Consider the following 12,875-nt stretch of genomic DNA (forward strand, 5'->3'; position numbering starts at 1 on the left):
ATTTTCCTGAAATTCTGTTCAGGTCTGAAACTTTTCCCTTTTCTTCTTTATATTGACAACAAAATCTGTGATCATATAACAACTACTACTAGTAGTAACCATACTACTGCAGTCACCCTACAGCTTCCCATGCTGGGGACTCAGTCATTGTAACGCTGGTCACAGGTAGGTCAGGAATAAACAACTTCGAGCTTCCTGTACGAGTCTAATTCAGCTCCTTTAGTGGTATGGACTGTGCTGCAATTTTTGTCTCACTTGCTATTTTGCTTTCTTTTAAAGAACGAAGTTTACAGCCTAAATGACGTTCTTCTAATTAAGCTTTTATGCATACCCCATGTGATCAGGCAGAAATATGGGAACGTAAAACAGGCTCCTGGCTGTTCCCATTTGCTGCTTCTGCTGTTGGAGAGGGGCTGAAGCCCAGGGCGTGAGCTTTTCATACACCAGGCTGAAGGTGTTATCTCTCATCTCTGTAATGACCTCATCTTGAGAAGTTATGGGACTGAGCTGTCCCCTTTCAATTGGCTGCGTGCTACCTGGCCACCTCTTTCTTCCTTTCAGTAGCTGTTTGCAGAGCCCGGGACTTTGCACCCAGTGTAACTGATCTTACTTTTTAACAAAATAGTTTCTGTTACTACTATTGCCCCCCCCCCCCAACTTCATATGGAATTTAAAATTGGACTTTGTTCTGTGTTACAGGCTGAATGCACTCAGTTACTTCTGGTGCAAAATTAGAGACTCTTGTTTCAGAAGTGGCTCTACCCCAGAAAAGTGCTTTGGCAGCGGGCAGCTATCGCAGCGCGACCCTCTGCTGTCGGCCTGGCTCTGTAGAAAGGTGGCACTATGCTGGATTGTGGAAAAAGTGTCTTTCAGAGGAGCACGTAGAAAGAGAAGAGAGATGGGAGGACTTCTAAAAGGGGACACCAGCTCTGAATTTATATGCAGACTACCAGGAACTTCATGCAGGGGGAAAGCAGAGCAGTGGGAGGAGATGCTCTTCAGGCTTGTGGAAGGAGGGAGATCAGAGAGGAGGGTATACTGTTCCTGTGAAGCTCTGTAATTCTTAGTTGTTTATGAGGTTGATATGTACATGGTTAGAGAATGTAACATATCTTGCTACATTAAACTTGAAAGGATTAAACTAGAGGACTAGGATGGTTGTAACTAGGTGGGGCTCTGAGGGAGCAGCTACAAACCATCCCTTGGTGGACTCAAGGTACCTATATCACTGTGCTTTGTTTCTCTAATGTCTTGTCTCAAGGGTTTGCAGAGGAATCCTGAGCTTGTGGGCTGTGCCAGACCCAGAAACAGTGACTGGACTCAAACCATACCTGAGCTGGGAAACCCCTGGGGGTCAGCTTCAGTCTGATAAATGCTATAGTAACCATGAAGAAACAGCTCTTTGCTGCAAAGAGTCTTTCACGGTTTTGACTTTTAGGCATTTGTTTAAAACTTGTGGTGTTTGTTTACCAGGCAATTCCTGCAGTAGGTTACTGAGAGTACTGTGTGAGTGGAGTTTCTGTTGGCATAACTTATTTGCTTCTTTTAGGGCAGTAATTATTTACTAAGTATCAGCAGTTGTCTGGAATGTCTAGTTAATTATCAGCTTGCCTCTGTGGAAGTGCATGTAGTGAAAATACTTAAATAAAAATTTGAAAGTTGTTCTTTTTTCCTCTCGTTTCAGGTACTGGGTCTGTGTGTCACATCTGAATTGTGTTGTACTAATTCTCTAAGTACCAACTCAGACCATCTCCTTGATGCACACTCACGGCATCATGGCCAGTACTCAGGAGCGCCTGAGCTTGTCTTCCTCTCCAAACTCGATCGGCAAAGCTTTCTGTGAAGATAAAGACTTTAGTAGGTTACATGATGAACATCCACCTACTGGAAACCACCCGTCCCCCGAGCTCATAGAGGATGTGCGTGACAAGGGCTTGCTGCAGGCAGACCTCATTGAAAACATGAGCAGCCCAGTCACTGCAGCAGTGCTGACCAGCATCAGCGAGGACTCTAGGGACCAATTTGAGAACAGCGTGCTGCAGCTGCGAGAGCAGGATGAGTCTGAAACAGCCATTCCTCAGGGCAACAGGAACACTATGGATGGAGAGAGCAATAGTGGAGCGGATGATGTTAAAGTCCAGTTCAACAGATCAGGCAGTGGGAGCGGTGGGTTTCTTGAGGGACTTTTCGGTTGTCTGAGGCCCGTGTGGAACATCATAGGCAAGGCATACTCCACAGACTACAAACTGCAACAGCAAGGTAAGTAGGGAAGCAAACCTTTATTGCTTCTGGGGGAATGTGTGAAGATGAGGAAAGCAACCCAGAGCTTTTTCCCAGCTTTCCATGTGACCATTTTTGTCTTGTGCAGCCTTATTATGGGTTTGTAAAGAGAAAACCTGCACTGTACAGCCAACAGTCGTCATTTGTAGCAAAGGCAGCTCATGATGGAGTCAAAAACAATTAGCTGTTCTGACCCATGCCTTGGACCGTTGTGACAAGGTCTGAATCTGAACTGAGTATTTGTGTAAGTGAGAATCAGGAAGAATTGTGTTGAACACGGGGATTGTACCAACTACTTCATTTCTGCATTTTTTTCATGCCAGATGAAAAACATAAGCATAGGTATTTTCATCATGCCAGATGAAAAACATTGACATATGCATTTCCACTCCTGTATGTGTATGTGAAGACTGTCTCCAGTTGACCACCAAATAGCAGAAGTATTGCTTTTCTATGGGCATATTACATGAAATTTTATGTCTTTCTGTTCACGAGTAATTTTACTCTTTAAAATATCATTCAGTAATTATCTTTCCAGAAATACGTCCTTTAATCATAGAATCGTAGAATAGTTTGGGTTGGAAGGGACCTCTAAAGGTCATCTAGTCCAACCCCCCTGCCATGGGCAGGGACATCTTCAACTAGATCAGGCTGCTCAGAGCCCCGTCCAACCTGACCTTGAGTGTTTCCAGGGATGGGGCATCCAGCACCTCTCTGGGCAACCTGTTCCAGTGTTTCACCATCATCAGTGTAAAAAATTTCTTCCTTAGATCTAGTCTAAATCTACATCCCCTTTAGTTTAGAGCCATTCCCCCTTGTCCTGTCACAACAGGCCCTGCTAAAAAGTTTGCCGCCATCTTTTTTATAAGCCCCCTTTAAGTACTGATAGGCTGCAATAAGGTCTCCCGGAAGCCTTCTCTTCTCTAGGCTGAACAACCCCAACTCTCTCAGCCTTTCTTCATAGGAGAGGTGTTCCATCCCCCTGATCATTTTTGTGGCCCTCCTCTTGGACCCGCTCCAACAGGTCTGTGTCTTTCTTATGCTGAGGGCTCCAGAGCTGGACGCAGTACTCCAGGTGGGGTCTCCCCAGAGCAGAGCAGAGGGGCAGAATCCCCTCCCTCCACCTGCTGGCCACACTTCTTTTGATGCAGCCCAGGTTACGATTGGCCTTCTGGGCTGCGAGCGCACATTGCCGGCTCATGTCCAGCTTGTCATCCACCAGTACCCCCAAGTCCTTCTCAGCAGGGCTGCTCTCAATCCCTTCATCCCCCAGCCTGTATTGATACCGGGGGTTGCCCCGACCCAGGTGCAGGACCTTGCACTTGGCCTTGTTAAACCTCATGAGGTTCACACAGGCCCACTTCTCGAGCTTGTCCAGGTCCCTCTGGATGACATCCCGTCCTCTGGTGTGTCGACCACACCACTCAGCTTGGTGTCATCCGCAAACTTGCTGAGGGTGCACTTTATCCCACTGTCTATGTCATTGATGAAGGTATTAAGCAGTACCGGTCCCAATACGGGCCCCTGCGGGACGCCACTCCTCACCAATCTCCACCTGGACATTGAGCCGTTGACCACTACCCTCTGGATGTGACCATCTAACCAATTCCTCACCCACCGGACAGTCCACCCATCAAATCCATACCTCTCCAGTTTAGAGAGAAGGATATTGTGGGGGACCTTACAGAGGTCCAGAGAGACGACATCTGTAGCCCTTCCCATGTCCACTGATGTAGTCACTCCATCATAGAAGGCTACTAGGTTAGTCAGGCAGGACTTGCCCTTGGTGAAGCCATGCTGGCTGTCTCAAATCTCCTCCCTGTCCCCCATGTGCCTTAGCATAGCTTCCAGGAGGATCTGTTCCATGATCTTCCCAGGCACAGAGGTGAGGCTGACTGGCCTGTAGTTCCTCAGGTCTTCCTTCTTTCCCTTTTTAAAAATGGGGGTTATGTTTCCCCTTTTCCAGTCCGTGGGAACTCCACCGGACTGGCCATGACTTCTCAAATACAATGGATAGTGGCTTAGCAACTTAATCCGCCAGTTCCTTCAGGACCCGTGGATGGATCTCATTGGGTCCCATGGACTTGTGCACCTTCAGGTGCCTTAGATGGTCTCGAACCTGATGTTCTCCCACAGTGGGCGGCTCTTCATTCTCCCGGTCCCCGCCTTTGCCTTCTGCGGCTTGGGCGGTGAGGCTCGAGCACTTGCCGGTGAAGACCGAGGCAAAAAAGTGATTGAGTACCTCCGCCTTCTCTGTGTGCCGGGTAACCAGATCTGCCGTTTTGTTCTGGAGAGGGCCCGCATTTTCCCTCGTCTTCCTTTTATCCCCAGCATACCCATAGAATCTTTTCTTGTTGCCCTTGATGTCCCTGGCCAGATTTAATTCTATCAGGGCTTTAGCTTTCCTAACCTGATCCCTGGCTGCTCGGACAATTTCTCTGTATTCCTCCCAGGCTACCTGTCCTTGCTTCCACCCTCTGTAGGCTTCCTTTTTGTGTTGGAGTTTGTCCAGGAGCTCCTTGTTCGTCCATGCAGGCCTCTTGGCGTTTTTGCCTGACTTCCTCTTTGTTGTGATGCATCGCTCCTGAGCTTGGAGGAGGTGATCCTTGAATATTGCCCAGCTTTCTTGGGCCCCTCTTCCCTCCAGGGCTTTGTCCCATGGCACTCTACCAAGGAGATCCCTGAAGAGGCCGAAGTCCGCTCTCCTGAAGTCCAGGGTAGTGAGCTTGCTGTGCGCCCTCCTCGGTGCCCTAAGGATCTTGAACTCCACCATTTCGTGGTCACTGCAGCCCAGGCTGCCCTTGAGCTTCACATTCCCCACCAGCCCCTCCTTGTTGGTGAGAACAAGATCCAGCATAGCACCTCTCCTCGTTGGCTCCTCTGCCACTTGGAGAAGGAAGTTATCATCGACGCATTCCAGGAACCTCCCGGATTGCTTATGCCCTGCCGTGTTGTCCCTCCAACAGATGTTGGGGTGGTTGAAGTCCCCCATGAGGACCAGGGCTTGTAAGCATGAGGCTGCTTCTGTCTGTCTATAGAGGGCCTCATCCGCTCGGTCTTCCTGGCCAGGTGGCCTGTAGCAGACCCCCACCGTAATGTCACCTGTCCCTGCCTTCCCTTTAATCCTGACCCATAAGCTCTCGGTTGGCTCCTCATCCATCCCCAGGCAGAGCTCCATGCTCTCCAGCTGGTCATTGACATAGAGGGCGACACCCCCTCCTCGTCTCCCCTGCCTGTCCTTCCTAAAGAGCCTGTATCCCTCCATCCCAACACTCCAATCATAGGAGCCGTCCCACCATGCCTCCGTGATGCCAATAAGGTCGTAGCCCTGCAGGCGTGTGCACGTCTCTAACTCCTGTTGTTTATTCCCCATGCTACGTGTGTTTGCATGGAGGCGTTTAAGTTGGGCCCCCGATGAAGCTGTCTTACTGTCTGGAGTTCCTTTGTGCTGCTAATGTTTATATGTTTTTCATTTAGATGTTTAAATGTATAAGTGTAAATGTATAAGTGTGTGTGTAAGTATAAATATATATAAAAATAAAAAAATACGTAGTTTTGGAATAAGTAATGTCCCAGTCAGTTGCATACATATAGCTTTAGGGGTTACTGAAAGCTGAATAGCAGAGTATGCTCCGCCTTTGGTGTCTAATTTCTCCCCTAGCACAGGAGGAGGGAAGTGGCAGATGGGAAAAGAACAAGCTGTCATTAGAACTAAGAAGCTGAAATGGTTGAGGCTTATAGAAAATGGGAACAGCCTGGCCACCATACTATACTGTTGGGTAGAAGTCTCCTGTATTGCTGTGGTCATGACTCAGTATTAATCAAATGGTTTTCTGGCATAGACAAATTATAAGATATGTGGTCAGAAAACCCATCTGAGTGGTTCATGTCTAAGCCCCAGAGTTGGGTTGGGGAACAGTTCCTAATGTGAGGGAACAGAGCTGTTAAATAACGTGTTGGGTGAATCTGCCTTGAAATAAACTTATTACTTCTTCCTAGAGTCAATTGTTTCCAGTTCATAGCTCTGAGCAGGGAAATCCACCTCTGCATTGCAGAATGGCAGGTGCCTCCTAAGCAGCAGCATCTTGTCTATCAGACCTATGTGCTCAGCACGAGTTTACTTGTTTTTGAAATCCTTTGGCAAAGTTAGTTCTAAGTTTTGTCTGCATGTTGTAAACTCAGTATGTCACACATGGTTGAGTCTATAAATAAAAAAAAGTTACTGAAAATTCCTTGGGGAATTAACACTCTTGGGGTGATAGCACAGTATGTGGAGTCAGGTGTGGTGAGTTTTGGAAGAGACTGCATCTGGCTGGGGAGCCTCCCTTGTGAAGGAAAATGAGCTTTGGAGCAGTCAGATAACATTCAAAGGAGGCATGGTGTCAGTATGTCTGTTATGCTTCTTTGGTTTGTATGCTCAGGTTCTTTTTAAGTGAAGATGAAACTTTCCAAGGAAAGGATACAGATGCAAAGTTACATCGGCTGCTTCCAGCAATTCTGTGACTATCCCATACAAGTGCTATCTCACCAGGACAGACTCCTCATCACTGGCTGCTGCTGAGCCATCATGTGCTTGCGTGTGCCTGTAAGCTCAGATGGGTAGCTTCAGGAAAGCTACCTGTGAAGCAAAGAGATTGTATTTCGCATCTAATTGGGACAGCAGATGCATTGGAGACCACAGTTTAATATGTGCTTTGATGGCCCACAGGGGACACTTTCTTTTGTATGAAAGTCACTAATAAAAAAGATTGAAGTGCTAACTAATGAAAATGAGCAGCTGAGAGCGTTGTTCTATTTGGGGGGTGCATGTAGAGCTCCTCTTTGTGTGCACAGAAGTATCTTGCTGTTCTCAGTGTCACGAGCATGTTCAGAGCCATAGATTCATGGATGCTTTGCAGCTTGCTGTTGGCGTTGGGCCCTTCCTAAAAGGGCAATTTTGAAATGGCTACAGATGTGGTAAGGCTGAAGATTAATTGGGATCTGCTATATATGGCCTGTGTGGTTTAGCTGCGTCTTCAATGTCTTCACTGTCATAAATGAGAGTGAAAAGAAGACTTTTTTTTTCTTTTCCCTCTGGAGCTGATCAGTTGGACAGATCTCTGATGGTAGTAGTATGCTTCTATTACTCAAGGATAAACCTTTTTAAACTGCTTCTGTGCTAAGACTTGAGGATTTTGTCAGAATATTCATGTTCTGTTTTCCACATGAACTCATTCTTGCTTCTTGCTACCAGAAAATCTCCTTTGTGTGCATTTCATCAGCTACATACAAGCCAGCAATTTAGTAACCGTGTGTGATTGCTTTTATTTTTGCTGTCTTTTAGCAAGAGCACAGAGGATGCAAGGTTTGTGTTTGTGCAAATGCTATGCGTTTGGAGAAGACAGGCTGAGGAAATGTTTCTGGCTCTTTCAGCAGTAAAGAGAGGCTTGCGGTGGCCTTTCATTCCCCTGGGAGCTTATTTACAGCTTTGGGCTGGTGCCACAGATCTGTGCAGGTGATTCCCCCCCCCATGTAACAATTACTTTAAGCCTTATCTGGGAGCAATCCTTTGTGTTGGGCTGAATCAACAGCTGGGCTAGGAGTCCAGTTTGGACCTGCAGCCATGGTGGACTTCATGTTGCCTGCAGATGCTTCCAAGTACTTTTTGCTGCTCATTGGCATCCCTGCTTGCCTGCTTTGGATCTCCTGCAGGCCCAAACTCTAGGACATGGTGGTGGTGTGGTGTGGCTGCAAGTCGTAAAATATAAATAGGTATCATGCCCTTTGCAAATGTCTGATACTTGAGTCCATATTGCCTGCGAAGGCTTGGCTCGTGACTTGGTGAATGAGGGAAAATACAAGAAAAACTTTTACATAATTCCAGATTATCTTCGTGTTGAAATTACTCCTTGAGTTTCCTTCTCAATATCTGAGATGGTCATCAAGAGGAGTGTGTTTCTGTGCTTCCCTTGAGGACCCATGCTGGGCAGAGCTTTGGTCAGCTGGAAGTTGCCGCAGGGTGGTTTGCTGGTTGACTAAGCAGTGCCAATTGCTGCTGTTAAATGCTCTACCTGCTTGGTGAGTGTTTACTTCTGTTTTGTTCGGTGGCTGCCGGTTGATTATGTGAGGTTTAAGTATTTTGGGTTTGACCCATAAAATCACTCCTGACTAGGTTTTTCCAGTTGTTTACCCTGATTTCTAAAGGCTGTTGGTGAGTGCTTTCAGGGAGATATACTTAGTTCTTTAATTTGCAACTACCAGTTATTTACCCTGATTTCTAAAGGCTGTTGGTGAGTGCTTTCAGGGAGATATACTTAGTTCTTTAATTTGCATCTACCAGTTATTTAATTTGGATAGTTGGGACTCTAGCACCTTTATAGTAAGACTTGTTTGTGTTTTCTACAGACTCATTAGACTTCTGAGCCATTTCCTTGGATTAAGAATCTGTCTTCAGGAGTTGCTTTCACTTTCCCTTTCACAAGTTACGTGTTTACCATCATCTTGTGCATTTTTTGTGTAAACCTGGAGAGCAAGTGCTTTACGAAGTGTGCTTGTGTTTGTGGTTTTTTTTGTAAACCAGAGATGCTTCTTGTCATAATGCCAATGCTGGCGAGGAGCCAGCACTGGCAAACGGCAAAAATTTGCTTCAAATAGATTGACTCAATGGCTCCGGCTGCTCCTGCGTTTCTTCCCCATGGGAAACAGATTCCCATCATTCTATTCAAATGGTTCTTAATCACCTTAGAAATGCAAGCTCTTCCGTAATTCCTGCTGCTATTACACTTTAATTTATTTAGGGAAAGTGTCCCACAGGTTTCTTTAGGCCTAGAAGAATCTGGAATAAAAACTGCTCCATCCTGGTAGGAGATATCCTTGTCTCTCTTCTGCTGGAGGAGGGGGGAGTGCTAGGAGAGCTGTAGCAAGCCCTGAAGTCTGGGCAATCTCAAAGGATGTTTAGCCAAGCAATGTTAATGGACTTTTGGAACAAGGCTGGCAGCACAGTCTAGTCTTGATTAGCGTGTCCAGATGTGTTTCCTAGCCACCCTGCTGATCATATGAGGGGTTACTCTTCTAGACAGGCACTTTGACTTAACTATGGTTAGTCATCATAGCCATGCACCCAAGTTCTTGCAGATGGTTTATGCAAGTCCTTTTCTGTTTCAAGCTGTTGGTTGAGATGACAGAGATCTCGGCATCACCTCTTGCATTCTGTGTTTCTCATTGTACCTGCTGTGTAGATGTGCCGTAGCTGGGACAGCTGTTAATTCACCGTTCTTTTCTTCACGGTATTGTGGGCTGTTCAGGATGGGTCTGTACAGGTAGTGGGGAGAGCTTTATAACCTGCTGTCTGGGTGATGTGCATGGTCTCAACTTTCAGCTGTATTCAGCTGGCAGTGTGTTGAGTCCTCTCTTTCCCAGCCTTGCCCATTGTCCCTCTGCAGAACTGATAAGACTAACTTTGTAAGACTGACTCTTGTCAGCCTGTTGTCTTTGAGGGTGGTCCCAGGAAGCCATAGGGAGCACATACACAGTGTAATTTAGAGGTACTTTTTAATCGCTGGGTTTGGATTGTAGTAGAAAATGCAGGTTTGCACCATTAATGCTAACAAACCCCGGTTTTCAATTGAACGTAGTCCAGTGCTGTTCTCCACCAGCATTACTTTCTTTGGGAAGCTTTTCAGTGCTTGATATGTTATGGAAGCCAAATGAATCACTGATGCTGGCTGTCTTGAAACGCAGTAACATGCTCCTGTACAGTGAAAGAGGTTTTTTTGATTTTTGTCTTACTGTTGCATTATACGTTACATATGGTTTGGCTCTTTGTTCTTCTTGAAATTCCCAAAGATGTAGGATGTTTCACTGATTGTTGTTACACTGAAACCTCTTCCCTGAATCGTGCCCTTGATGATCAGAGTGCAAGTGGGTTATGGGAAAGGATATATCTTGCCAAATAAACATGAGATGACTTTGCAGGAGGAAATGCGTGAACTTCTGCTTATACTTTGTTTACAATCTCTCTCTGCCTTGCCATTGCGGAGGTTAATAGGTAATATTAAGAGCAAATGAGGGTTCCTAGGTGATAGCAATATAGTTACCCATTACTGCTCACAAACTTCGGGTGCTTCAGGGAAATAAATGAGTGTTGTGTGCCTTGTACAGGAAAGGCAGTCTTCTCACACGTAAAGAAACAGCTATTTCCGTACAACAGAATAGTTTCAGTGTTGCCCACGTAAAAATACTGTTCATCAACAAACACAAAAATCAACTGTATTTGCCACCTTCTTTCAGAAGCAATGCATTTGCGAATTAAATAGAAATACAGATCTTCTCGATTTATTTATAAATTTCCTTATTTTCTTTTATTTTCCTTATTTAAAGAGCTGTCTTTAAATGTCTAAATGTCTAAAGAATTAAATACCAATTATAAGTATTGTGACAAAAAATTGCTCAAGTTGTTTGAAGAAAAACACTTATTATTTTAAAATACTTGAATGTCCTGTGGTCAAGATAGTGGTCACAGCATGTTTCATGCATCAATTTCTGTTAGGTTCTTACACGGACAGGCATTTCTTGCTTCAATACCAAAGGGCATGTTTGCTGGTAGGCAATATCACATTCACAGTGTCAAGGCATTCTTGAAAATTGAGGATAGGGATTGTCCGCTGCAAATCCATGGTTACTGGGGTTGCTTAGTTATAATGCATTTCAGTTGAGAGCTGCATGCGCTCTTAATATTTTTGTACAACGTAAGGTTGCAAGTGGATATATCAGCATGAAAAGTAGACTTGTGTCTGTGAAGAAACATGTGCTGAGGATTGAACTTTGCCCTGCCAAGTAGAAGGAAATTTTTGCTGTAGATTAACAATGTTGAGGTTTTTTTCCGAGTTCAGTGAGCAGAACAAGTGCTGGGGTCTGGCTCAGGATGGGAGCTGGCTTTCCTTGGCCATGCCTGGAGAGCAGTCATTCGGCAGGAGACATCCAGCTAGTGTCTGACTGTTGCAGGAATGATTTGAGGAAAAGATTTGCATCAGGATCAGTCCAGAGGCAGTTTGGGTATATAAGTTTCCCTTCAGTGGTGACAGTATCTACAATGAACACTTTTGCATAATCCCAGCTGCAGCCCTGGGAACACCCCAATGGCTCGGAGGCTGGATGAAAGAAGAAACGTCTTTGTAGTGATCTGAAATAGGGATGTGGACAGGCGCGACTTTCTTTTATTTCAGAAATCAGTGGGTTACTTGTTTTTGCTGCTAAATATTTTATTCTCTAAACTCATACATTTATTGAGTTACAGTAAATAAATTATTGCCTGCCTTTTATCTTGCTGTTTGTGGGATGTTAAGGTAATTTCAGGGTGACTCGCAGACAACAAAGCTTTTTGTTCTGATGGGTACAACTGTCTTGAAACATTTTATACAGTGCTACTGGACCACTCTGGCAGTATCCCTACAAGATGCATGCGGTTACCTAAGGGGAGGAATCGCTTATGATTCTTTTTGCCTGTTTGACACTGATATACACAATGTTACTGTGTGGGAAAGACCTATTTCTGTGACTGGTGGTGGTGGTTAATGTGCTTTGTGTTGGATAACTTGGTGATTGCTGGTCTGCGTTTTACAACCTGCCACCTCTGACTTTCCCTTTTATTTCCTATTTTTGCCCTGTTTCGTCGGGGGGGGGAACGTCAAATTTTTTTTTGTCAATGTTAAATGTTTTTTTCTCATCTATGCTTTTCAATGGAGTCATGTACTTTATAAGAGATACCATCATTGTTCAATTTTGGACTACAGGACCTGCTACCCAAATTTCCAGTCCAGTGTCCCTGGTATGTTAAATTGCTGCCTGCCAAGTCGAAGTGGCTCACCCAAGTGGTTAGGAGTGGTGGTGAGCTCTGTTGAAAAAGCAGCTGGGAGAATGGGAACGAACAGGCTGGAGGCAACTGTGATGGGGGAGAGGAGCTGGATGAAAGGAAAGCTGGGGCTGAGCATGTGTGGTGTGTGCCTCAGCTGCACCTGTATTGGGAGGAGATGCCATCTACCACTCCCAGAAAAGTCTGCCTCGAGATATAGCAAAGGAGATGGCAGGTGCTGTCCTGGTGTGGTCTTGCAGTAGAACACTTTTGTGGTCTTGATCTTTTACGTTGTTTCCTTTGCTTGCCTGTGCGTAGATACCTGGGAGGTCCCGTTTGAGGAGATCTCGGAGCTGCAATGGCTGGGCAGTGGCGCACAGGGAGCCGTCTTCCTGGGCAAATTCCGGGCGGAGGAGGTGGCCATCAAGAAAGTGAGAGATCAGAACGAAACGGATATCAAGCACTTGCGGAAACTTAAACATCCTAACATCATTGCATTCAAGTAGGTTGTGAAACTTGTTAGAAACATACCTTTACCCAGGGAAGAGCCATTCACAAATATACCCTGGCCAAGTTTTTAAAATCCAGGGACTAAGCTGTCTGTAGGACAAAATGTGTGGTCATCCTTCCTCTCAAATTGTCGCGCGTTCTTGTGGAAACAAAGCTATGGACGCCATTCCCACCCAAAGCTGCACTTTGCACGCAGGCTCACAAAACGCCTGCTGTGAACCCTACAAATCTGCAGGTGTGGAAGTTGAAGAAACCC

At 45.6% G+C, this 12,875-nt stretch overlaps 1 protein-coding gene across 11 annotated transcripts in view; it reads left to right on the forward strand.

Annotated features, from left to right (window-relative positions):
• MAP3K13 (mitogen-activated protein kinase kinase kinase 13) overlaps window positions 1-12,875 on the forward strand; it is a 94,265-nt gene that overhangs the window by 64,174 nt on the left and 17,216 nt on the right. For all 11 annotated transcript variants that reach the window (XM_076341756.1, XM_076341762.1, XM_076341751.1 and 8 more), the window contains 2 exons: window positions 1,685-2,259; window positions 12,428-12,611. In XM_076341756.1, coding sequence (XP_076197871.1) covers window positions 1,758-2,259; window positions 12,428-12,611 — 686 coding nt within the window. In that variant the 5' untranslated portion in view covers window positions 1,685-1,757. The remainder of the gene's footprint in view (window positions 1-1,684; window positions 2,260-12,427; window positions 12,612-12,875) is intronic.

This window comes from Aptenodytes patagonicus, chromosome 6, assembly GCF_965638725.1.
Source record: "Aptenodytes patagonicus chromosome 6, bAptPat1.pri.cur, whole genome shotgun sequence".
NCBI lineage: Eukaryota > Metazoa > Chordata > Aves > Sphenisciformes > Spheniscidae > Aptenodytes > Aptenodytes patagonicus.